The 23,966-nt window shown below is 41.4% G+C and overlaps 1 protein-coding gene across 1 annotated transcript; it reads right to left on the bottom strand. All coding sequences in view use genetic code 11, as the record gives it.

The window, feature by feature from the left end:
- Positions 1-1,438: 1,438 nt before the first annotated feature.
- Positions 1,439-23,686, bottom strand: EGR_00138 (Phosphatidylinositol 4-kinase alpha; the record flags this gene model as incomplete). The annotated part of the gene is made up of 43 exons (XM_024489387.1): positions 1,439-1,824; positions 1,951-2,071; positions 2,247-2,372; positions 2,440-2,544; positions 2,625-2,781; positions 3,048-3,214; positions 3,562-3,739; positions 3,813-4,063; positions 4,195-4,374; positions 4,592-4,724; positions 5,145-5,329; positions 5,601-5,686; positions 6,078-6,604; positions 6,681-7,213; positions 7,288-7,458; positions 7,823-8,175; positions 8,253-8,337; positions 8,408-8,500; positions 8,764-9,096; positions 9,601-9,682; positions 10,406-10,530; positions 11,119-11,189; positions 11,624-11,706; positions 12,007-12,161; positions 13,254-13,369; positions 13,893-14,001; positions 14,135-14,182; positions 14,303-14,453; positions 15,240-15,340; positions 16,638-16,827; positions 17,226-17,312; positions 17,641-17,744; positions 18,079-18,461; positions 18,611-18,851; positions 20,579-20,907; positions 20,984-21,086; positions 21,493-21,558; positions 21,646-21,983; positions 22,518-22,818; positions 23,141-23,226; positions 23,262-23,358; positions 23,433-23,513; positions 23,603-23,686. The coding sequence occupies 43 exons, from the start codon at positions 23,684-23,686 to the stop codon at positions 1,439-1,441; spliced, it is 7,701 nt and encodes a 2,566-aa protein (XP_024356065.1).
- Positions 23,687-23,966: the final 280 nt, after the last annotated feature.

Genomic DNA, 23,966 nt, shown 5'->3' with positions numbered 1-23,966 from the left:
TCGCGTATCTTCGCCAAGTGTTCCTTTCCGAATCTACCGTTTGGTACTTGAACGATTCTGTAGTCGGTCTATACCGGATGGTTATGAATGGTGGCGGGCCTACATTCGTCAGATGTTGTACAACGATTCCTGCTTCGACCGAACCTATCCAATCATGAGATTTGTAAAAGGAGCGAGGTTTGTCGCCTGCATCAATTAGGGCCAATTGGATATCATCTATGTCAGGGAAAGTGGACTGAAGGGAGAGGTTCATTTTGAACCAGGAGATAATTGTTTGTAAGGTGCGATAGCCGCATCCCCAACCCTACGATAAAATCGTTACTTTAACAACAGAATTTGGGCACGAGTCAGTTAATGTCTTCGATAGACCTTTAGCCATAGCTTCATCGAAGTAGGCAGTTTGCCGTACTACTATTTGATGTCTTGGTGACAGTTGTACTTTAGTGCCGCAAAATTCGCAGTATTGTTGACCAGTTGCAATCGAGAGCAGTAAGCAGGGCAAATCTTACTCTGTCATCGATCTTCTGGCCTCCATAATGCCAATATTCGACGACTCCTTTGAACGTATAGAGGGTCTCCTTTTCTCTATCTACTCCATTAAGGCAGTCTTGAGAGGTTATTCTCAGCATGGCCTAAAAAACAAGGTTAATGTTATTTAGATTTCATTCCATTGTTATTTTTATTTTTAAAGCGGCATTCAGGTATAATCAAACAGTACATACTAGGACCTTGTTTCGTCATTTGCGCATGCGGCGTCGTACTCACTCAGGACGCTGACGCTCGAATTCCCCAATTCTAAAGTGCTGGGAACCATCTAGTTACCCTGTACGATCACGATCACAATCTTTCTGTCTTCAGTTGAGCTAAATTATGCCAACCTAGCACATCCCATCGAATGAGGTCTCATTCCATTATTGCTCTAATCTACAAACATGTTATGGCGTGGGAAGAAATCTGTCTTAACGAAAATTTACTGAAACATAGGCGTATATATTAACCACTCCTAGATTAATGGTATCTTTTGACAAAAAAAAACTAGGACTGCAAGCATCTGATCCAATTAAGCTCGATTCAAAATATATGCGCTTTACATGACCTCTTCGGTACGGTAAGGAATACGTGGACATAAGCGTAGGACTTTCATAGCATTATGAAAAGCTGTCCAGAATTCTGTCGCCAAAATAAAAAACGTAGTCACCGGTATGATCGGGTGATTAGAGCAAGGCAATCAAAGTTAGAGCACGTCCTTTTGGTTCCGAGAATAAAACGAAAACAAAGAGATCTGCCAGGTAAAAATATGTGCATTTTTAATCGCTAGTAAGGAAAAGTTATCACAAAATTACATCGAGGTGGAGAGAATGAGTCATCAGTGTAGTTAACACTATACACAACACAACAAAGGTCGATGGGAGGAGGGAGGGAGAACGCCTCTGCCTATCTAGCAGGGAATCTGATTCTGGTAGTACTGCAGCATGTCATAAGACTTGGCGCGCCAGTGGTCGACGCAGGCGCGCACGAGGCGGATGTAGGCATTGCCAGCGTCGCGGTCAGAGAGGCTGGGCATGAAGCGCTGGCGCAGCAGTTTAATCGTCTGCCCTCGAAAGCATGGCAGTCCCGAATCCAGCATGGCTGAGACCAGCGCCACTATCGCTTCGCGGTAGGGCCGCAGTGCTAGGAAGGCGCGCACCGAGAGCTGCTCGAACCACTGGAAAGCCGGACTATCAGTCGTTCCGCCCATTATCATCAACATCTCTTTAGTCAACTTAATATCTGGCTCCCATCCCAGGTTCCCGCCCGGGCTGCTCTCGAACATGAAGCCGAAATCTGAAAACCAAAAATCAGTCCTTTGTGCATGCTGTTCACCTTTAATATCCTATATGATGAAAATTGATAATGGAGGGATGTTAAACTGACCCAAGGAGTTGAAACGTCAAAATTCGTTAAACGTACCGATATGAATTATATGGCCTTGTTTATCCAACATAATATTGCCATTGTGACGATCTTTTATTTGCAACAAGTAGCACACTACACTATATGCTGCCATACTAACAACAAAGTTCCTCCGTGCCTGTGAAACAGAAAAAAAGTGTTAATAAATCGTATACGACCCGCGGCTTTTACATACCCATACGAAAACAGAGATTTCGACAGAATCAAACTAATCAGTGGGATTGAAGATTGCAGAGAGTAAAAAGTATTCAAAAATTTCATAAAAGCTGGATGCTGTTTTAAATATAACTCACTCGTTGGAATGCTGGTGTAGTCTCATCGCCGAAAATACTCTGAAAATAGTCGTACATGCCACTGTCTGTCTGACGGCCAATCTGGTCACGTGACTTACTATCGGGAACACATTCAATAACGCCAGACTGCGAAAGGTAGTAGTTAACCGGTGAATTGTTTAAAGAAAATAAGATAAAAATTACAATAACATACACCCGGACCTGTAGCGACCACGCGATAAGGGTAGAGGAATAATTCCAACTCGTACTGGTTGAAAACGTTTTGGAATATTCGGATGACCTGCAGCGCTAGAATATCCTTGCGAAATAAATTTGTTGAAAAACAGCACCGATCAGCATTAATTGCTCACAAAAGTGAAACACATAAATAAGATCTACCTGCCGTACGTCATCTCCCACTTTGAAAATACAGGCTTGCCAGTAAGTGGATGAAGGTTGCTGGTGTAGATTTACTATTTCGCTCTTGGACGTATTTTCACCTCCTTTAGCAATGTTTGGCTGATTCGTTGTGCTTGTTTGTCGGCGAGTCCGAGCACTAGAGAATTAGAATGAATCGAATAAATTCAGCTACACTGCACTATCAAACAGTGAACAACACTCCTTGAGTGCTAAACTGCACGAACCTAAATTCAGGTCTAAATGCTATTGAGGTTAAGCAGCTAGCGTGACAGTTCTAAATAGTAAGGCTGTGTGTAAGATTGATAAATCCCCTCGAAATTAAGAAGTGAATAAACGCGAATTCAGTAACAGGTGGCGGAAAGTAGAGGCCAGTAACACCGCAACTCCAGCGGCAGAACTTACAAGGGACTCCTAAGAGAGAAAATATGGGAATCCTTTCGCGAAGGCGCAGGAGCCTCCGTGGTAGGTCTTTGACTGCCTTTGGACGCTGACACTGCGGCGACAGAGGCCGCCTCTGACGCCGCCTGAATAGCCGTCTTCTCCAACTGAGTAATGCCGCATCTGGAAACCTGTAAATTGGCACGGAATGCAAATATATATTAAGTGGAAAAGATCAGCCAATAGCACCATGAGTTTGCTATCGGTAACAAAGTTTTACAAGGAATGAGGTATTAAAAAGTTTTGTTTTTATTTCCAAATCACAAAACCTTCACGTAAAAATCCATTAAGAATTTTAGCATACTTTAGCTAGCAGGTCTAAAACCTTGGCAACAGGAATCTTCGGTCGGTGATTTTTTCAATAGTATTTGATGGATTTGGAAGATAAGGGAGGCCTTTTTAGGTTTTGCAAAAGCATTCGCGTTGTCATCATCTAATTGCATGTATTTCAAAACTAGAGAAATTGGAAAATCCGCACCTTAAACTTGGCCAGATAAGGCGCCTTGGCAGCAGATTGCATCGGTGTACCCGAATTGTAATCGATTTCGAGAACAATCGCGTCCGGATTTGAGGGCAGGTAGCAGCCTGGCTGAAGCTTTATCTTTTCCAAGGCCTCCAAGCAGGCCTTCTTGCGCTCTGAGCCTTTTGGATACGGTCTAGGAGCGAAATGATCAACACAAACAACGTGCAACACTAACCCAATGTAATAGAATTCGTAGTAAAGCCTACCGGATTTCACCAGATACACCAGTTATCTGATCAAAGAACGTGAACTCGCGTTTGAAGAACTCAAGTGCAGGTCCCGAGAAACGCTTGGTTATTTCTTCGGACATCCACTCCAAGTGCGAACCAATATCGAGATCCTTATCATGACCCTCCTCATCCCGATAGATGTTAGTTTTCATGTTCCATAGTAATTGGTGTGCAAGCAGCGGTGAACGATGTGCAGAGCTCAAAATGAATTCGGACATGTAGCCCAGCTATACAGGAAAACCAATATTAATAATAATGGCAAGCCAAAATCAAAATTGTAAATGATCTGAGTGGCTATTTCACTAAAGGGTGGATCCCCATACGGTTTGTCGATCTACGGATTAATACACAAGTGTACCTTGTCGTATCGAGTGCCTTGGACCAACTGGGGCACGTAGAAGAGCAGGGTCTCGGGCGGGTAAGAGGCAAGAACCCTGACAGCGTACTGGTGTGTGAGAGGGTGCTGAGGATACATGCGTGAAAAGTAGGATATGGCTGTTACTGGAGCCACTGAGGTCCATGAAAGGATATGTGAAAGCTAGATCCAAGGAAAAAAAATACGGGAATGGAATTAGTTTTCTAAGTATTTGAACAATTACATGCAGATGCAAAAAATTGGAAATCCATAAGCAACGCAATGTTACAAAGCTGATGGACCCGAACATAAAGTAATAGGATTTGGTGACGAAGAATAAACTTATAGGAAAAAGAAATAGAAATCTGATAAAACCGAAACCATAAAGAGGAAAAAAAACCTCAGGAATATCGGCCTCGATGTTAGAGGGATTGGCTAAGTACTGGAGAGCCGCGGGAACGTGAGAAACCAGAGTGGGCGATTGGCGAACTAGACGACTCACTTCCTCTCGGACCTGATCTGAACCACGCAACCTGGCAAGAAGAATCGTGATCACTATCCTTAAGCTCTGGAAAGTAACACGCAGACCAAACATCGTGAATGATGTTGCATGACGAATAATTTAACAGATAAACTGAATTGTGAATGTTAATACTCCGTGAGTGCATGGTGAAATACCCGACTCCATACATATCTTCCACTTGGTTTAAGGACAAGTTAGGGTTTAGCTAACTAAAATTTAATAGCGGATGACGGAATATTGCCATTGGTTACAACTTATAAAGGTAAAAAGTAAAACAAACTCAGCATCGCACCATTGCACGAGGCGCTAGTAAATTAAGATATGCCACGTTGACACAAGATGGGAGATAGGAAGGTAACGATCGGAGTTTGTTTTGTCCCTATGCAGCAACATTACACTTAAGCGCGGCATGTGAGTGGGATAAACGAACCGACGCTGGAGGAAAATGGCAGCAGCCGGACAGAATTCCCAGGCCAGTTGGGCCCAGTTGCCGGGATTCTTCTCGCGCAGTAGCTCCTTCCGCAGCCAGACCTCCACATCCGACTCACCCGGTAGAGTGAGTTCTGCACTGCCCTGCGGATTGTACCACACCACCAGACGTTCTATCTCCGTGGCCTATGAAATCACATAGGTTTGCATAAAACTACACGGAATGGATATTACACAGCAATTTAAAATTACCCTACCATGACAGAAACGAGAACCGGATGTCAGTACCATTGGAGTATAATCCTCACGCCCAACAAACAACTAAGGATCTCAGTTTCCAGTCACTGGTAATGTTTGACACTTTTGTGATATTTGGAGCCAGTGGAAACCATAACCAATTTCTTTACAAACACACAGCTAGTTCTCGCGTACAAATAGCAATAAAGAGGCCAGTTACCAGTAAAAGTAGCAAAAGCTCCCGTTTTTGCATGTAGAAGGACTTTATTGCCTCTTCATTGACTGGTGAAGATGCCATTCGTTTACCTGGAGACAAACAGTGACAGGTGGAACAATGTACAAAAAACACGAAAGTATGTCCAACATTAGGGCATCTAGAACCGAGTCGCTAAGTGCATTAGCAGTACACATTGTCTAATTTGCATGAGAGTCGAAGTTATGCGAAGTGAAATTTTAACGCTTTGTCGAAGCAACTTTAAAGTCTAACAGATAGGGCAATGCATAAAAACAAGAAAAATAGACGAAACAAGAAACCAAGTCATTAAGGCTACAATATCTGCTCTTGAAAAGTAAACTCAAAGGATACTTGGTTTTTATCTGCGTAATTCAGCCGTTAGATCAAATAAGCAAAGTAACCACTTTTACAGCCTGTTTATCTAGTCCGATGGAACAAATACCTGATTTCATGGGAGCATACCTAGCGTTGAAGAGCGTTTGGAAAGGAGGGAGACAGTTCCTGCATATGTTGCGTACGATTTTAGTTGACTCAGACTGTTGCCCATTCCCGAGGGGCAGGAGGAAAAAGCATTACCCGGCCCATCGTTGTTAGTATTCGTGGACACATGGGGAGCGGGTCCACTGGAACGATACCTGCCAACAGGAACCGGACTGGTAGAGGCCTGTACAAATTGAGTAAGGGGTGTAGGCGTGTGAAAGCTCGAACACCTAGTGACAACAGCGTGTCCAGCTGGCAGAATAACGCTCGTGGTCGTCATAGTATTTGTGTCGTGGCGATTGAGCGTGGATATCGGAGGGCTCACATCTGAACTTCCGAATGCACCGCCGTGAACCGAGGTCTGCGTTAGAGCTTCGGCCTCTTCACGCATCAAGCGACGACAGGAAAGATAACGACGTTCCATATTAATGGCGCTGCGGATGCCTATCAAAACTTGGATATCGTCTCGAAGATGAATGCCGGTTTGGAGAGGGTACGATGGCTCTGAACTAATGGAAACAAGAGAGGAATTGATGGAGTTGAATGAGAGCAGATAAAATAAGGAATAGTAGCGTTTAAACAAACCTGAAATAGTTTATTAGAGTCGAGTACACTTTTTCCCGGAGTGACAATCTCACAATCGGTGGTAAAGTGAGAGCGGCATGCACAGGAGTCGCTTTCGAAGCTGTCCAGCTCCCACCACCTATTACGGTTGTTGCAGTCCCCATAGAGGAGGCAGCTATTCCTGTTTGTCCCACGCCCACCATAGCAGTGGGGGATACATTTGCTGAAACTACGCCACCGACACCGGTGGTACCACTACCGGTGGATAAATTGTCTGCCACGTCGGATTGATAGGTATATGCAGTTGCAGCACTGTGAAGCAAACCAAGAGCCATCTTCGCAAGGCGAAAACGAACACCCATTGCTGTCATGGAGCGCGATAGACGTGCACGTACCGGATTCGCCACTTTGTTGACATCAGTTCCAACTCCATTGGTCCTACTACGAGCTAAGTAATCGACTTCCCCAGAAAGGCTATACTGAAGAAGGCTAATGTAGAGCTTCACCTCCTCCTGACTTGATGATTGAGCTACATATAAGCGTTCGGAAAGAAACTGAAAAAAAACTAACTCCTACGCGACTTGTAGAAACCAACGTCAAAATAGGAAGGAAAGGAAGGACAACTTACATCAGCCCAGAGGCAATGAGGCAAAGCATAAGTCCTTCCAGATAATGATGTGTCCCAATCGGAGACAATTATGAAAGAACTATCCCTATCTAAGCCGTCTGCCTCATCGGAGAACGCACCCATCCCTTGATCCACCGTATACTTCCACGCGGCATTCATTTCGCTTGTAAACTATGAAAAATTAACCAATTAGTGTCTACTCACTGCTTCCAGAACTAAATCAAACAATAAGAATGCTATTTTAGCGATTTGTCACCCACCATCAATATCATGTACTTCCTGCGTTAGGACATGGGATGAGGGGTGGTATGATTGCAAACTAATTAGAGCAATTAAAAACCCAAAATATACATTCAGACACTTATTTTAGCAATCTCAATATCACTAAAGCAAAGTACTGAAAGGTTTCTCAGAATCACTACCTCACAAATGACCTTAACTGCACTAGCGAAATAAAAGCTAAGTTCAAATAAGCTATGCTGCACTTCCTAATACTGTTTGCCCCTTCAATTAACAAAGATATGAAGAAAATTACCTGTAATTTAAGATGTGTACGAGCCGCTAAAAGCCAGTACCAACAAGAGATGGAGAGTTCAACCATAGCTGGATCGAAGATCTTCAGTGGTGCCCGACAGAGCTGCTGCAGAAGACGCCTCACCATCACACCCTGAATGACAAACGCTTGATTCCGTTGCATTCCGCTGATGAAAGCTGCGGTACAGGAGCACATCCCAGTGTCCGTCCCCGTGACATCATCGCGGCAGTTGGCTTTAGAGGACGGTGGCTGTTCCTCACGCGCCACCAGGAGAGCAGTGATCGTAAAAAGGCTCGCTTCTATAGCCTCGAATTCAGTGCTTTTAGAGTTCAACGTGTCACCATGTTCCTTAGCTAAGATGACAAAAAGAGCATGCATCGGAGGTAAAAGCAGTAAAGGAGAAGGCAATTACAAAAGAAAGAATGGATACCTTTGTTGCAGGCATCCTCAAATTCCTGAATGGCATCTGTAGCAATACGATCTAAATCAAATTTTTTTTTCAACAATCCATTGATCTAAAATGCAAAAGAGCATCCACGAAAACAGTAATTTTATTTAGTCTTTTTGAAAAACACCAAAACTAACCTGACCAAGGAATTTGCTTCGCAAAGTTAAATTGCACACGAAGTTTGAGTAGTCGTATCTTGCGTAGTTAGATCGTTTTTCTAGCACTCCAAGCTGAAAAATCAGACAACCAAAACACATTTATTGGTACAAAAAGAGGATTTGTGATTTAAATGAAAGACAATCATTTCAAATTTTTGTGACAAGCATTGAAGTTCTTTTATAATGAACAAGTAACCTTAAAAAATGACAACGACCATCACAAGCCAATTCCGTTACAAATAAGCCACCATGAATATCGAAAATCGCAGTAGTAATAAGCTGATACCTGCGTTGTTAATAATAATCGCTATCCAAAAGAGGGATAAGATACGTACAGAAGAGCAGATAAGAAAGTAGACTAAACGGCTGACCATAAAGTGATGAATGACACGACTAGGAGGCCCGTTGAAATTAAAAACTATTTCGGATGCGAGAGCGAGGCCGGTGTGGCGCTGAAGACCCTGCCAGGAGTGCTCCCGCTGCAAAGCGTACTCGGCGAGGTGCGATCGCACCAATCCGGGGGCCCACTTGAGACCTTCCTCAATGACCGAGGTGCAGCGCTTTACGAAATCGGAGAGGATTTGTTGCCGATCCTGACGCGTCTCCATAACAGAGAGGACGAAGTTGGTGTCGGGAACGGTGTACACAGGTGGCACTTGGTTCATACCCTGGCGCATAGGAGTAAGCACTCTTTTAAGCAAGCTCAAAGATAAAATGGTCAGTCTCTACATCGATTTCTTTACGACTGATGAGATCGTTCATGTAAATATGATAAATGATACGGGTTAGGTCGGCTATTGCAGTTCAACCGTTATTGACACTCGATTAAACATACATATTTCTATGTTTGCAGGTATTTGTAATGTAGGCCGCACCAATCTCCACAGATTGGAAAATATTAAAATGATCCTAAGATGGTAATATTGCAATGAAAACTTGATAAAGTAGCAACACTTTGGATTTCAGCAAAAAGTACTTTTGCTCCATTGAGACTAGATTAAAATGTCTCCGGTGTAAAAATGTAACAAAATGTCACCGATTTGATGCGTTTATTTCGATTAGTAAAAAAGGAATATAGCCTTATTACAAAGAATACGTTTGTGGAGAAATTAGAAGCTAAATTTCGGAAGATGAAAATTAGCTAATCATTTCAGATGAGAAATTTGACTTACGATTTCCAGGGATTGAGCCAATAGCTCGATAATATCAAGCATGGTGAACAAAACACTTCCGCTCCACATAACGTGGGGAAATCTGGAATTTTACAGAGGCATCATCAAGTCCATGAATTAAAAAGTCAACTTCTTACATCTACGAAATTGCAAAAAGGTATCCTTATAGCATTGATGAGTACTAAATTTGGCTTATTTTACGGAAACCAGATTACACGAATCAGCACCAAATGTGAATAAAATGAACGAGGAGGTGACTTGTCACTAACTGGTATGTCCACCACGACCACTTTGCTGTCAACACTATTTTCATCACCGACTGACATACTACATGCCTTTCGAAAAGTGTATTACTTGGGTCGATCGTTGCCAGTTTGTTGATACATCACTCTTCGGCGTAAGCTTACAAAAAATGAACTCAAATATTTCACGTTAACTTTAATTCAGATATTTAGCACCAGTACATAATGGCGTAAACGTTTGACGATGCGGTACAGTAAACTTCCTCAAAAAGCAAACATGTTGGCAAAATGACTACGAGAGAGATAAAATACCATTGACGAGATGGGTGTTCAGAGGCCACGAAGCAAATGACGTGTAACATCAACGAGCACAATCAAACGCGCTCAAGGTTGGGTTTGTGTGCACGCATTGCGATTTTGTAGTATACATAGGCATTTAAATCACTTTACCCCAAAAAAATGGTTAAATTTAGTCTCACGTAAAATGATGCAAAGTGTTTATTTCAAAAGGGAATTACTGATTAGACAGTAGAATTGGATACCGGTTTGAAAACCAGACTTACGCTCTTGCCAGATCACTCAAAAACTGATCAGCAACAATGCGGACACCCTTCTGAATATGGTTGAATTTTACCAGGAGAAACTGGGCATGCATATCGACAATCGCCTCCCGTTTGACGTCCATTGGCTATGTCCAATTAAAAAAGCAACATTTTGAAATGATGTCTCAAAGGAATTCCTCGAATCGGTGTGAAAGAAGACATCACATATACTGAGACAATAAAACACTGGAAGTAATCGAGCTAAGCGATGCCTACTGGTCGAATCGAATGGGCACAGGAAAAACATGCTGGGAATTAAGGGTAGATAAGTGAAAAATTGGCTATCATTTAAAACGGGACTACAAGCCTGTCTAGTTAGCTATCACATAAATACATGATTTGGTCCATGATTAAAAAGGCTAACACAGATTTGCTAGAGGCAGTACGAAACTCTATGAAACAAGCTCACTGTATTCTGAGGTCAAACGATTTGATGATCACACTATGAAGAAGCCGCTGAGCTCAAAAGGATTAGATGAAAAGGGCTAGAAATAAAGCTGATACTTAAATAGGGAAATGAATTAAAGATATTGAGTTAATTAGGATTCGGGTGGTAACTCCATGAATGATTTTGTTTGACAATAACTAGGAGATATCTTGATGAAAAACTAGAACACCAAGGAGGAGCAAACCAAAGCATTCGGTGGAGTAAAAAACTGACAATCTACCCATACCATATTGCTTAAGCGTTGGAGCAGACGTTGAAAGATCCGCACAGCCACTTGCATAATACAAGCCCACATATCTGAAAAGCAAATGCAGTCAACCTACAAGTATTATGCAATTAATCAAAGCAAAACAAACACTTCGAAATATGATACTAAACCTAAGAGTAAGTACAAGGGATTAAACCTAATTCAGCCTGACCTAAAAAGGAATGGCAGGAATGACCTGCTTACTACAAGGATGTGGTAAATTTATCATAAAATTTGGCAGCAACTGAACACACCTTGCAAAACTGCTCAGACATGATGAGAATAACAAAAATTGTCCCAATGAACGATCTAAAAACCGAAAAACTAACCCGGAATATCGCATGAAATTCCCCGTATTCAGGCTCAGGATGCCAGCAATACTGGAAAACAATCTGCACTAAAAACACCCACGCAAATCCCACAAAACACCCATAAGGCTATGTACTACCCTAAAAGGACCTTGCTAGCAAATGGTATTCATTACCTGATTTATCCGCTCGAATTGTGCTGTCTTCGAGGTACTGGAACATTTTGTGGAAGGCATCTAAGTCACTGGAATGTTCAATTCTAAAGAAGTAAAAGAAGCCGTATTAAAGTTTTCACTGGCATAAGAAATAAAAGTAGGAATTGCTGAAAAGGGAATACATAACCCCAGTCGTATGGATCAGTCTAGGGTAAATAGTTTCCATGCTACATAAACGACTGAATCTTGATCTGATATGGTAGAAAAATAATAAATTGGGGGATTTGTACTGGTGACTGCCTTTGAGGCTTGAATATTAGTGAGCATAGATATCGACTTAACAATGGCCGGTCAGAAATTGACACCAGTGAGCCCACTAGTAAGAACAGAGTCTGAAAACGAACCGAAGCGACTCCAACTGGTAGACAGACATCAGGTAGGCAGACTGGGTGATGCTCATCAGTTTAATACTGGTGGCGGTAGGTCTGTCCGAACCCCCAGACTTCGCGGTTGGAGCGAGAATGGCGCAGAGTTGGTCCCTTAAATTTTGCTGAGTTGCCTAAAACTCGTGTGACAAGATAATAAATACCCCGCAATGTCTCTTTTAAGAAGACGAGGGAACAATATTAGGGAAACTCAACTGGAAGAAAGTCAAAGCAGTAACGTTAGATCTACGGATAAAAATTGACCGATGTGTACGTTCACAAGTGCATTCCAATTCTCTATTTGGGCAAACCGCACACCGCAGCGCCACAATGTTGCTGCACTGCCAGCGCGCAACAACAGACCACAACGCACATCAAATCTTGCAACAAATCAACGCTGGCGAAAGGTACTGCTTTAAACTCGCTAAAAATGGCAATGCCAACAAAAATTATGCAAAGTTCAATAAGTTAGCTATTGAGTGAGAAGAGTAATCGTACACTTCACCGAAGGAAGCCAAAACAAACCACGATGATATTTCATTAGAAATGCAAAGAGAACTGTAGGGGGTCAAGGCGAAAAATAGGCAAATAAAACAACACGATGATGTTTGCATCGACAGTACTGAGAAAACATTTGCGAAACAGCATTTCAGGGCGGTGAGAGCGTGAGAGAGCACTCGATTGTCAAGATACCAACAGATAAACCAACAAATAGGCCGCATAAACGGGGGGGCTTGCGGGTGCTGAGGTCAGAACACTTACGTCTCCCTCTTCAATCCACTCGAGCAACGACTCATACATTCCGTAAAAATCAAACGAAGTCCACTGCATGCACACCCATCATGAGGAAGGATGGTTTAGTAAATACGAAAATCGTGAATGTTAGAGATTTGTAGTACCTTCGTGAGCAAATGTTTAGGTGCATCCGGGGCATCAAAAGACGGATATTTAGAGTTAGCGACATAGTTAGGTCGAAACAGTTGATTGGCTTAAACTAATGAGGATGAAATGTATCCTACTAGAGAAGCCAAATTTCAGTCGGGTTACCAATTTTGGGGAGCATCTGATAGGCAATCATGAAAATATAAGAGCATGAAAAAGTGACTATAAAGCACGAGAGATGATCAGTTTTCATAAAGTAAAGCCAATTCATGCACAAATTCTGCAAGAGCAAAGTAAAACAAATAAGAAAACCATTAGGGTGTTTTAAAACTTCACAAACAAACCTGATTCATGACTTTAGACTCGGCGTACTGTAAATCGGAACGAAGAGGTTCCCTGCTGAGTAGCGTTGGGGATTTGGCGGCTATCTCACGAAAACTCAAATCCAAATTCCGGGCGCCTGTGGAATGTTAGACATTTAAGGTAAGAAAAAAAGGTGCAATAAGGATTGTTGGAATATGCAAAAATAATGAAATTTTGTCCACTACTTCCCGTGTGGAAATTACTAAGAATTACTAGATCAAGTACATGATTGAATATCTCTACGATTATAAATGAAATACGCGATCAGCTTCCATTCCCACCTTACGTAATGTAAAAGTAGGACCTATATCAATGTAAGCCAGATCCAAATGCACTGACTGATCATCTTAGAAATCCAAAGAAGTAAAATAAATAGGCCACGTTCAAATTTACCATCACGCGTTACAAGTGCAGAATTTTCCAAAAATAAAGAGGATTTAGTGAAATAATGTAATAGCTAGCTCATAGGCTTGATTGTGTTATTTTATAACAAATACTATTGTTGTATGAACAAAATCATGGGGGGCAACCAATCCACCTAGTATGCGTAAGCTACTTGAAAACAATAAATTGCGTTATATTAATGTGCACACATTCTTGTGAATATGGAAATGACTTACTGGAATTCGATTGGATGATATCACGCCCTACACTGTAAAACCAAAAGTCCCGAAAAAGTTTCCTCAGACGAACCTTCGGGTTGGTTATCGGTGGCAACCGATAGAGGAGCTGTGTAGGTATAAATAGCCATTTCTTCAAGCAGTAGATGAAATCAAAGTGTAAAAGCATTATAAAGGTTGAATAAAATTTCACACAAAGCCATAACACTTGCCTTACAATGGATAGTTGTAAATTCACTTACCACGGCGATAACTGGAATGAGATAGTCTGTGCAGTAAGATGTAGAGACCTTCAACCAAAAAAAGGATTGTGGAAATCCAGACCCTTGTGTTTAGATCTAACCATAATGCTGGAATCAGAGAATTAACACATTACAAGCTTAAGGTAGTGAGGCAGGTAGCCAACTTACAGTCTCCCTATTCTTTAGATCTATTCGTAGCTCTACGTCGAGCTGAACAAAGTGCTCCAGTAGACGACCGAGTAAATCGAGCAGTTCCGCCTCACCCTGAATCCAGGCGGCCATGTTAGCCAGTCCATTGATGACGCTAACAAACATACGTCTACAAGGAAACCGGTACAAAGAAAATATTGCTTATCATAATAAGCACCGACCCAATCTCACAAATAAATTTCAAGCTCGAGATGCATCGCCAGGGAAGACTGAAGAAAAAAACTCGGCCAACACCTAAAAGGTTGATTGAAATCAGCTAAAACCCATAAAAATTATTCGATACGTCTGTGTAACAAAATTACACAGAAGAGAAACTTCTTCAACTGGCTAGTGGCATCTGGAAACCGGAGTCTTACGAAAAGCATGAAAACGCTCCGTTAAGAGATAAACAGCCTGCGAGGCGCACAAATAACCGAAGCGGAGGGTCAAAACCTTGCCCTTGAACGAGTTTACAAAATTTGTGAATGATTGTAAAACCACAAATAACTTCGGTGGCACATCGTGAAAGGTTAGAATAAGCAAAAACGGTAAGGAGCAGAAAACCTATTTCAATTCTTCTAATAAAAAGTGCACAATTAGGATCAAAACGTGAATGAAAAGCAAAGGGTAATGCGTGACCCTGAAACAAAAAGACTTTTCAAGTGTCACTAGAAAAGCATCTGAAAGGTGTTGACACGATTATCAATCGCACAGTGCACATTAATCAATAAATTTTACGAAAATTTGAATTAAAAATTTCCCAACGAAAAAGTAAAGTAGTAGATGAGACATCAACAATTAAGAACAAGCATGTCACCGATTTTGCTTTGTCAATTGCACTTCACCGATGCCGAGATCGTAAACAGCCTAAATAAAGTCGAGCTCAGAGTGAAATTAGGAATTCATCGCTACTTACTCATTCTCAGGGTCAGGAATGGGACCAGAGGAGAGGCAGAGTTTGGCCGATTTGACACTGCGATCCATGAAGAGCGCCATGATCTGGTGGTAGACGGTAGGCTGGACACAAGAAGGTAACGAAGGTGTAAACTGTGCCCCAAAATCTAGTACGACAGTGGTGACATGCAACCCAGTATTAAGCAGGTTGTGAGAAGCAACGTTCATAATAACTTGTACACGTAGAGGGACAGAACTACGACAAGTAGGAGCAAATTGATAAATGTGAACGTGTGAGGCCGATCAACGCATCAGGAAGCTAAGCAGGAGTTTATTTCTTCACATAATGTGCACACGAAAGACGGACAGTTAAGCTTAACGTTGCCTCTGATTTACCGCGCTTTGCATATTAAAAGATAAAAAATAACGATGAATTCGGCCAAAAAACGGTAAATGTGCTAAAAACACCAACCCAGAAACAAAGTCGACCAGGTCTGATATGAAACGGTGTGCTCAAAATTACCAAATAAAATAACCTTTAGGGTGCTTAAATTTTGGTGGTTAGGAATGCAGCGGAATAAAGTCAGTACGAAGCATACATCTCCCATGTTTTAAATTGATGTAGCCCGTTGTCGGTGCATGGAACATAGTGATATTTGTTAAAAAGACTTGGTGAAAGTGAATGCATAATCGTGATGCGAATGTGTAGGTTTTTCCCACTTACAGTGTTTTTATGCACTGACTCACGGGGCTAGAAAATGTAACAAAGTAAATTGAACTGAATCACTTCTATCGACTACTTAGAAACAATGCCGCGGCTCAGCGACAACGACCGAATCCGTAGGCCAACATCAACTACACCGGCTAATTCGGGTGAAATCTGTAGGCAAAATATCACTCATTTAAACCACTGTTATAGGGCTTGTAGCAAAAAATCGAAGAATATCGTTTTAAACAAGACGACAAACTAATGTATCAGGGAAATTAAAGAATAACTTATGCTATCAGAGCACAATCATGGGTAGTGTTCACACAAGAAAATGTATGACACCTAAGGATGCAAAAGAGCACCACCAGATGCACACGTCATCTGCCAACTGAAATTTCATGATGGCATACAAGGTTATCTAGATGACGCTTATAATCACTATGATAACAGAGCTAATACACAAAAGTTCAATATGTAGTGGGTTAAAGCAGGAGTTAAGCCGCACTAATGCAAACATTTAAAGGAGACCAGATGGTCTTAATCCTCCTGCATTTGCCTTAATACCATTCGGTCAAAAAAGTACAAAAACCATAGCTTGGAAGCACAAACAGCATAACGACGACGGTCGAAGGCGTAAGTCGCCAGAAAATTAGTATTTTTACCAAAGGAATGAGATTAAAGAGCCACCAAAAGGTTAGTGAGCAAACTTACACATCCAGCAATTACCATACAACTACACTGATCAGTAATTTTTTCAGTGAGCTCGAGAGAAACACTTGAAATTTCAAGACACTGTTGAATGAGTTGCAGAACTTGGTCCTGCGTGTTAGGAACATTGGCCAACTCTACACCCATCCAACCGAGGGTGAGGATTACATTTTGGTAGATTAAATCCGTGTCCCTGTGAAAATGGAAAGGGAAATTTCAATAATGCAAGAACGCTATTCCATACTGCCAAAACGCACAGCTAGTACGAAAGAATGAAAAAATAATATTCGTGTAGTCACGTTGCAGGCCGCCTCTCACAAGCGTTCAATCGATTTCAATGAGATGTGATGACACGAGTGTTCATGCCTGACGTGACAGTGGCGTCTGGCCATTAAGATGGCTGCTTATAATTTGAACTTCATTTAAAACATTTAAAAATAAATAGGTGTTCTAAGCAGTACGCTTAACCGTAAAGATGGTCTTTGCCAACTTCCCAAATTTTCCTAAACACAAAAATACTTGATCCACTGAAAAGAATGTCCATTGGTAATCATCAACAGCATGAATCAAACTATAGGTGTAAACGTTTACCTATCACTTTCAGTGGTAGCGTTGTATAACTTCCGTGAAAGCTCCGCCAAGAGACTATCCACATAGCTCTGGTTTGTAAGCAACACTCTAAAACGTGAAACCCATTATAGAGGTTCATTATCAGAAAATACAATAAGTGGTTTCGCATGTTTTAGGAAATAACATAACCAAAGCGAATTACACACAATCCTCGATTGCATCATTGCTTATGAAAAAGAGAGACAAGTAACATCTTTTAAGAAAGTAAAATCAATTCACGTGTTTTACAGACCAGCCGGCAATTAGATAAAAGCTAGCATTTTTGCATTTGCATAATTTCCCGTTAAGCCTTGGAAGTGGAAAGGATGTTGGGTGTTTTTTTGCACAGAATAGCACAGATCACCGATAAGTTAATAAAAAGTACGTCATGGATTACCGGCAAAGACTCTGAATTGCTGTCCCGCGAATTTTATCCAGGAGTCTTTGGGCTCGATGAGGACGTCTGCTGTGTCCAGTCTGTTCCAAAGTTGCAGTTCTGGTCTGCATGCAAGTAAAATAAGTGAATTCTCGTAGCACAAATTAGGTCGTATTAGGGACGCCTGTAAAAAACGAACAAGTATCGCAGTAGCTGATGTCGAACTCATGCATGAGTTAACAGTTGCCGCAAATCATGTAGGCAAACCACGTTCAGCATGGGGACATGTGATCCATTGCGATGGTTGTTCAAATTTGGGGAACAAATTGTAATTTGCCCCATACGAACGAAAATGCAGTTCAATTGAATGTACATAATGAATTCATGTAACAAATTGTAAAATGTCAGCATATGCCATTCTGATCAATATGTGAAGTCTTGCGGAAAGTACAATCGTACCTTGATGCTGGCAGACGCATTTGACCTTCGACTACTTATGTTACGATATACGCTGCGGTTGAGTTTGCTCAGAGTGGGACTTGGATAGAGGAGGAATTCACTAAGGCAGTCTAGTGCAGTTTTGGAGAGGTAGGGAGTGTGCTGGGGCAGTCGGCCCACACATTCAAGCACCACGACGAGTAGACCAGCGTGCGCGTTCGACTGCTGCTGGCGGTAGGCGCGGTAATGATTGCTCAACTCGCCATGCAGAGTGCCACCATTTCGAACTGTTTCGTACGGCGAGGGTGAGAAAGACCCCGGAGTCGTCGGCGTTAATACTGCAGCTGGTGGATCGATCGCCGATTTCATTCGCTCTGTTAGACGGTTCAGCAGACTTTCCGCATCTAAGAAATGGCAAAAGTGGCATGATGCAAACACAGTCAAACATGACCAAATTGTTCAAAAGGAGTTCCCCAAAGGAGGGATGAGAAAATAATTTGAAGAGGCATGATGGTTAATTAGACTGGCTCAAAGTCGGATTAAATGCACAAACCCTTGTATTCAGTGGCAATTTGAGTAAGTATTTGAAGGCAGGCCGCAAGAGAAGCAGTGACCAGCTCAAAGTCAAACATTTTTGCAGCCACCATATCCGGATCGAGGCGCAGAGGAGTGGATGACTGTTGCAGACGAACGGTCGGGAGAAGCACGTCCTTGGTGCCGTCAGTGGAATAATATTCAGGCAGGAAGAAGCTCCGCCTGATATCTCTCCGCGACTGGTAGGCAGCTTCGCCAGTCTACAGGGAACCCAAAACAACAAAACCATTAATAAACAAGCGTAAAACTTAACATCAAATGAAATTTCATTTTATAAATTCGCTCGCCGGGTTTTCCCCCCTTCAGAATTACTTTATAGAAATATAAACAAGAATTATAGGTTTTAGCAACATATAGGTTAACACCACGTTGCTAATATTCCCTTTGTGAAATGATCTTTCGAAAAGATTTAGACTAGTAAACCTATGATCTATGATAAAACAGAACCTGTTTTCAAGCTTTTCCAAAAAGCATTTACTCATGAAGCATTTAGAAATGTAGGACTAGGAAAAATGCTATGAAACATCACATAAAAGTAAGGTCACGACATTTCAAGTGACTGAAGCAGTTTAAGGTCAAAGAAAGCCTAGGTAAAAGCTATTTAAAGATCTCATAGTGATCATGAGAACAGACGCATAAAACTCAATGGGCTTTCCTTACAACTGATAAAACTCACTACTTGTTCGCACAATTCACTATAATTATGAAAAAACATGTATGCTAAATCACTATGGGAAATAATAAACATTGGAGATACAGAAAGGTTGAATTTTTTATTTTTTGGACATCGTGATACCAAGCGTACTACCTGTGATGAAACGAGGTAGCATATCGGTTGCTAAACTTAAAACACACACAGTTTATTATTTATCTCTAGTTGAAAGAACTTTATTTCTTGGTATTTCACAAGGGAAAGCCCGAGGTGCTGCAGTCGCATACGCGACTATGAAGGAAAAAGTAATCTCGAACTCGCTCAGGTACTCACATCTGTTCACAACAGCATCTTGATAAAACAAGCCTGTTTCCAATAATGGATTGATCACCTAAACTTCAGCACACCGAACCGCGGTACAATTAGTAAACTGAACTAAGTTCCCGAGGACACACATGAGAAAATCAAACCAAGTGGAATTAATTACATTATGTCGTAAAGCAAGTTTAATTAAATCGCCATTGACGCACATCACCACTGGGTAAAATTAAATGGGCTCGCCAATGGTAAAAATCATTGACAAATCAAAAAAATGTCCCATTATAATATGTTTCTTCTGACTTCGAACACCGGCACATTACCGATATTACGTGTGTCAAAGTGGTCGCCTAGATACTTCTATAATATCCTGGATTCACTTCCGGCCTGTCTGGTAGACACTGCATGATGAAGTAACGAAGTCAATATGTCTAAAAGCGTAGCAACTTTTGGAAACCAGCAACGGAGCAGGAGCACGCGGACACAGCGCCTATTCTTCTGACGGGAGTAAAATCAGAAGATCGGTACGTTCTTCGAATAGATTGCGTACGGAGAAAAAAAACCGAGAAACATATAGCCTACATTGCTAAATCCTTAAGCCGTGCTGGAAAACTGACAGTGTAAGGTCACTAAAGTGACAGAAAGCGTGCGATAACATCAAACGAATAGGCGTGGTGATTGAAATGATTACACATCGTTTAATTCATTTGCATCACAACAAGATTACAGGCTTATTTATATCAATGCATACAGAATCGTGCATAATGAAAAATGAAAATCAGAGCCGACGTCTCCATTCGATTTGCATTAAAATGGCTAACCATGAGTTCACAATTGGAGTCTAAAAATAAAGAGCTCGAATCAAGTTCTGTGCGTAGAACAAAAGGCACGTCACTACTACTTGTCAGACAGATTCGGAATCCATGATAAACGAGAGGAAGGAGTGAAGTCACAAACCTCATTATTGCTTGGTTGCTTGTGACTGCAACCATCATCTATGAGAGTCTGATCATTGCGCGGAAAGGAGGAGTCGAGTATCGCTAAAGTGCTCTCGTCAACTCCCTCATCCGTACCAGGTGATAGTGGGTGCCGAGTACCTAATGAGGCCTTAAGAGAACCTTCGGGACCCCATCCCCGATATATATCCCGAGGATGGGCCAAGGTTGCTGAACGTCGAGCCACTTGGGATGCTATTTCAGCAGGCAAATTTACCTGCTCAACGTAGCACGTGGAGTAAATATCCTCAATTATCGATTGAACAGTAGACACTAATTTTTCGGTAAATTCTACGAAAGAAATAAAAAGCACTCTATTTAATAGAAAAAGGCAGAAAAGTGATGTACTAATTAGCTGAAAGCTTACTTTGTTTCTTATTTCGTAAAATATCACGGAAAAGAAGGAGGTAGCAGAGCCGAAAACAACTGCTAAAAGAGCGATAGGGATAAGCGCTTCCTCGCTGGCGATGCTACAAAGGAATATTTAGGAACTTAAGGCATTGATGTCATGGTAACTTATATCCTTTCGTTTAATGTCAACGAAACTAAGTAGCCGTAATCTCAATAAGGCGTTTGCACTTAAGTAGGGATTTAAGAGAACAAACGTATTTGCTCCAGTCTAAAACTGCAGTTTGACATCCATAAACACTTTTAGAATTGCATGACTTCTAAGCGTTTGAAAAAAATAATTTCATCCTTTTGACCGACGATAATGTTTACGCTACATGAAAATCGCAGCCATGAATTTAAATTCACATTTCCGTCGTAATTAAAACCATCGACATCAACTATTCACCACTGATTGCATGCGCAATTAACAATAGCCAAACTCTTTGAGGTCCGCAAGTTTTCTCTAAGTGAATGCTATTTACTTACCTGCCAGAAAAGGGCTGCTAATGCGTCAAGCCATTTAATAAGACGTTCTTGAAGAAAAACCGTGGCCTGAAGTGCAAAATTAATGAAATTGACTAGTCTAAGCAGTAGCAGGCATTTGCAGTACAATCAGTGCTTCATTCAGTAATTACTTACCATCTTCAGAATGGCTTTCATATGACTAGTCGAAAAAGTAACCATATCGAGATCTGCACAGTCGTCCTCCTCATCAGGATTGAGGACAGCTCGGTGAGGCAATCGACTACCGTAGACGGAACCGATACTGCACAGCAGATATTCACTGCCCTTACAACTTAACCAGCAACGACCGCTCCCCACACAGGATGCAGCACCATTCCTGTGGGTGAAGGAACACCGCTTTCCGGCCGAACAAACGGTCTCCGAGATTGATGCCTCTTCTTCCAGAGCATCCCCCTCTTCTGTTGGTCGAAGCTTACCACAGGCCTCGCAGGTTGATTGAGGATTGCTTAGGACTTATAGGAGATATATACACAATTTTCAGTAATCGCTTACAAGCAAGCAAGAATTTACCACACTTGTTGTAAGTGATAAGAGAGGTACAGCACTTTTTAGAGGCTGCGTAATTAATCAAACTGGAATCGATAACAGGCATTCGCGTATTTATAAAATTTGGACAATCCATTAAGGAATCCAGCTAAAAGGTAGGCATGACTGAAAACTGTGTTTAGTAAAAACGAATAAGCGGCGTTAACAAATGAAAATACCTTTTAACAATTGATAATAGAAGACCAACCAAAATAAGTATCGCAATTACTCAATCACAGAAAAAGTTTGATTTGGGTCAACTAAAACACATGCAAAGGGCAATGAAGTGAATATGACGGAAAAAATGAGCCTAGATATTAGCTCACATTCGTGGTTAGTTTTGTTCCGTCCCAACTTATTAGCAAGCGACTGTGGAATTATTGACCGAAAATCCGGAAAAAATCTCCTAATTTGGTCGAAATTTGGCTGATTCATTATGTTACCACATCGTCTTGGGCTACCCGATGTGGATGGGAAGAGAGCCGAGACAATACTGGGATAACAACTGCTAGGATTGAATGCCCGGCCAAGTCCGCGCAAAAGACCCAACAGAGAAGGCGCCAGGAACAGACACACGCGATCAATGCAAGCCCATTGAGCGCTATTCAACAAAGAAGATTCAGGCGTTGGCACAGGAGAAACGCCACCGATTTTTTGAAGAATCAAATTCGTCAAAGTTTGGAAAGGTTCAATTAACTGTTGATAGTTGTCTTCGAGAGCTGAGATTAAACTTTGAGCGGATTCCAAAATTGTCGTTATAATCTAAAGGCAGCACGATGTACAGTAAAGCAAGTTATTTGAAACCGAGATATTTGCCACCACATGATAAATGACAAGATCCAGCCAAACTGGGTTCCTACATAATGCCGACGCAAAAATATTAGTTATGCTAGTAAAAATAAGGGCATCAGATCCATAAATTAGCGTGCGCATGTCTTCTTAGTGAAAAAAAAAACGAGTGTATGTGATAAACACTTCTAAAAACAGTTGAAAGGGGCTCGATTGGGCATACAGTAAAACCATAGGCTGGGTTGATAGAATAGTTTCTCGAGCTGGTGGTATAAGATAGCCATGAAAGAATAACCTTATCAAAAGATGGTGGGTAACGGACGGCCACCTGCGTAAGTGTACTTGATAGGCAAAATGCAAAGCACTCCGCATCGGGCAAACCTAAATAGGGGAAGATTAAACATCAGATGACTTACGCTCAGATTTTTTTGACTGAATCTCTGTGGAAGGCATAGAACACTTTACAAGCACCTTTTGAGCACTCAATAATAACGGCAAAATCTTATCAATGAACTAGTGGTAGGTAAGACAGTCTAATCACACATTACGTTGAGATCTGACTCAATAAGATATATCCCTAGACTGACAAGAGCACATTGTCGATCACCATCAAGGATGAAACCTGTCTTAAAATCATTTGGCAAGCACAGGGCGCATAAGCGCGAGATCTAAAAAATGATAAAATCATATCAAGTACACTCCATGATTATTGATTTGGTTTGTACACAGTGTGGGGTGTGCCACTTGGAATACATACCTGAATCCAATCATTACATCCAACCAAATTCCTGGCCAGACTTAAGTAAGATGTCTGAGGAAGTGATTCAAGGCTATTTGACATTTTCACGAAAGTAACCCACCGAAGCACGAGAAACGGGAACTCGAACCACCCGCCTCGCAGTTGACTCGTTAAAAGCACACTTATCATAAATATGCGGATAAATTAACGCGTAAAGAATAATAAACTGTATTTAATTTTTTTACTTGTAATATTAATTGCTTGCTATTTACATCTTACAGCTTATTAAATCTCCCCAAATATGAGCATGGATAAAAAGACTACTGGATAGATTAATTACCCGTGTTCATGCACAATTTGTTAACAAAAAAACAAGTCAGAT

This window comes from Echinococcus granulosus (genome assembly GCF_000524195.1).
Source record: "Echinococcus granulosus chromosome Unknown EG_S00001, whole genome shotgun sequence".
NCBI classification, from domain to species: Eukaryota; Metazoa; Platyhelminthes; class Cestoda; order Cyclophyllidea; family Taeniidae; genus Echinococcus; species Echinococcus granulosus.
The sequence above is the reverse complement of the archived record's forward strand: the minus strand, read 5'-3'. Positions and strand labels throughout refer to the sequence as shown.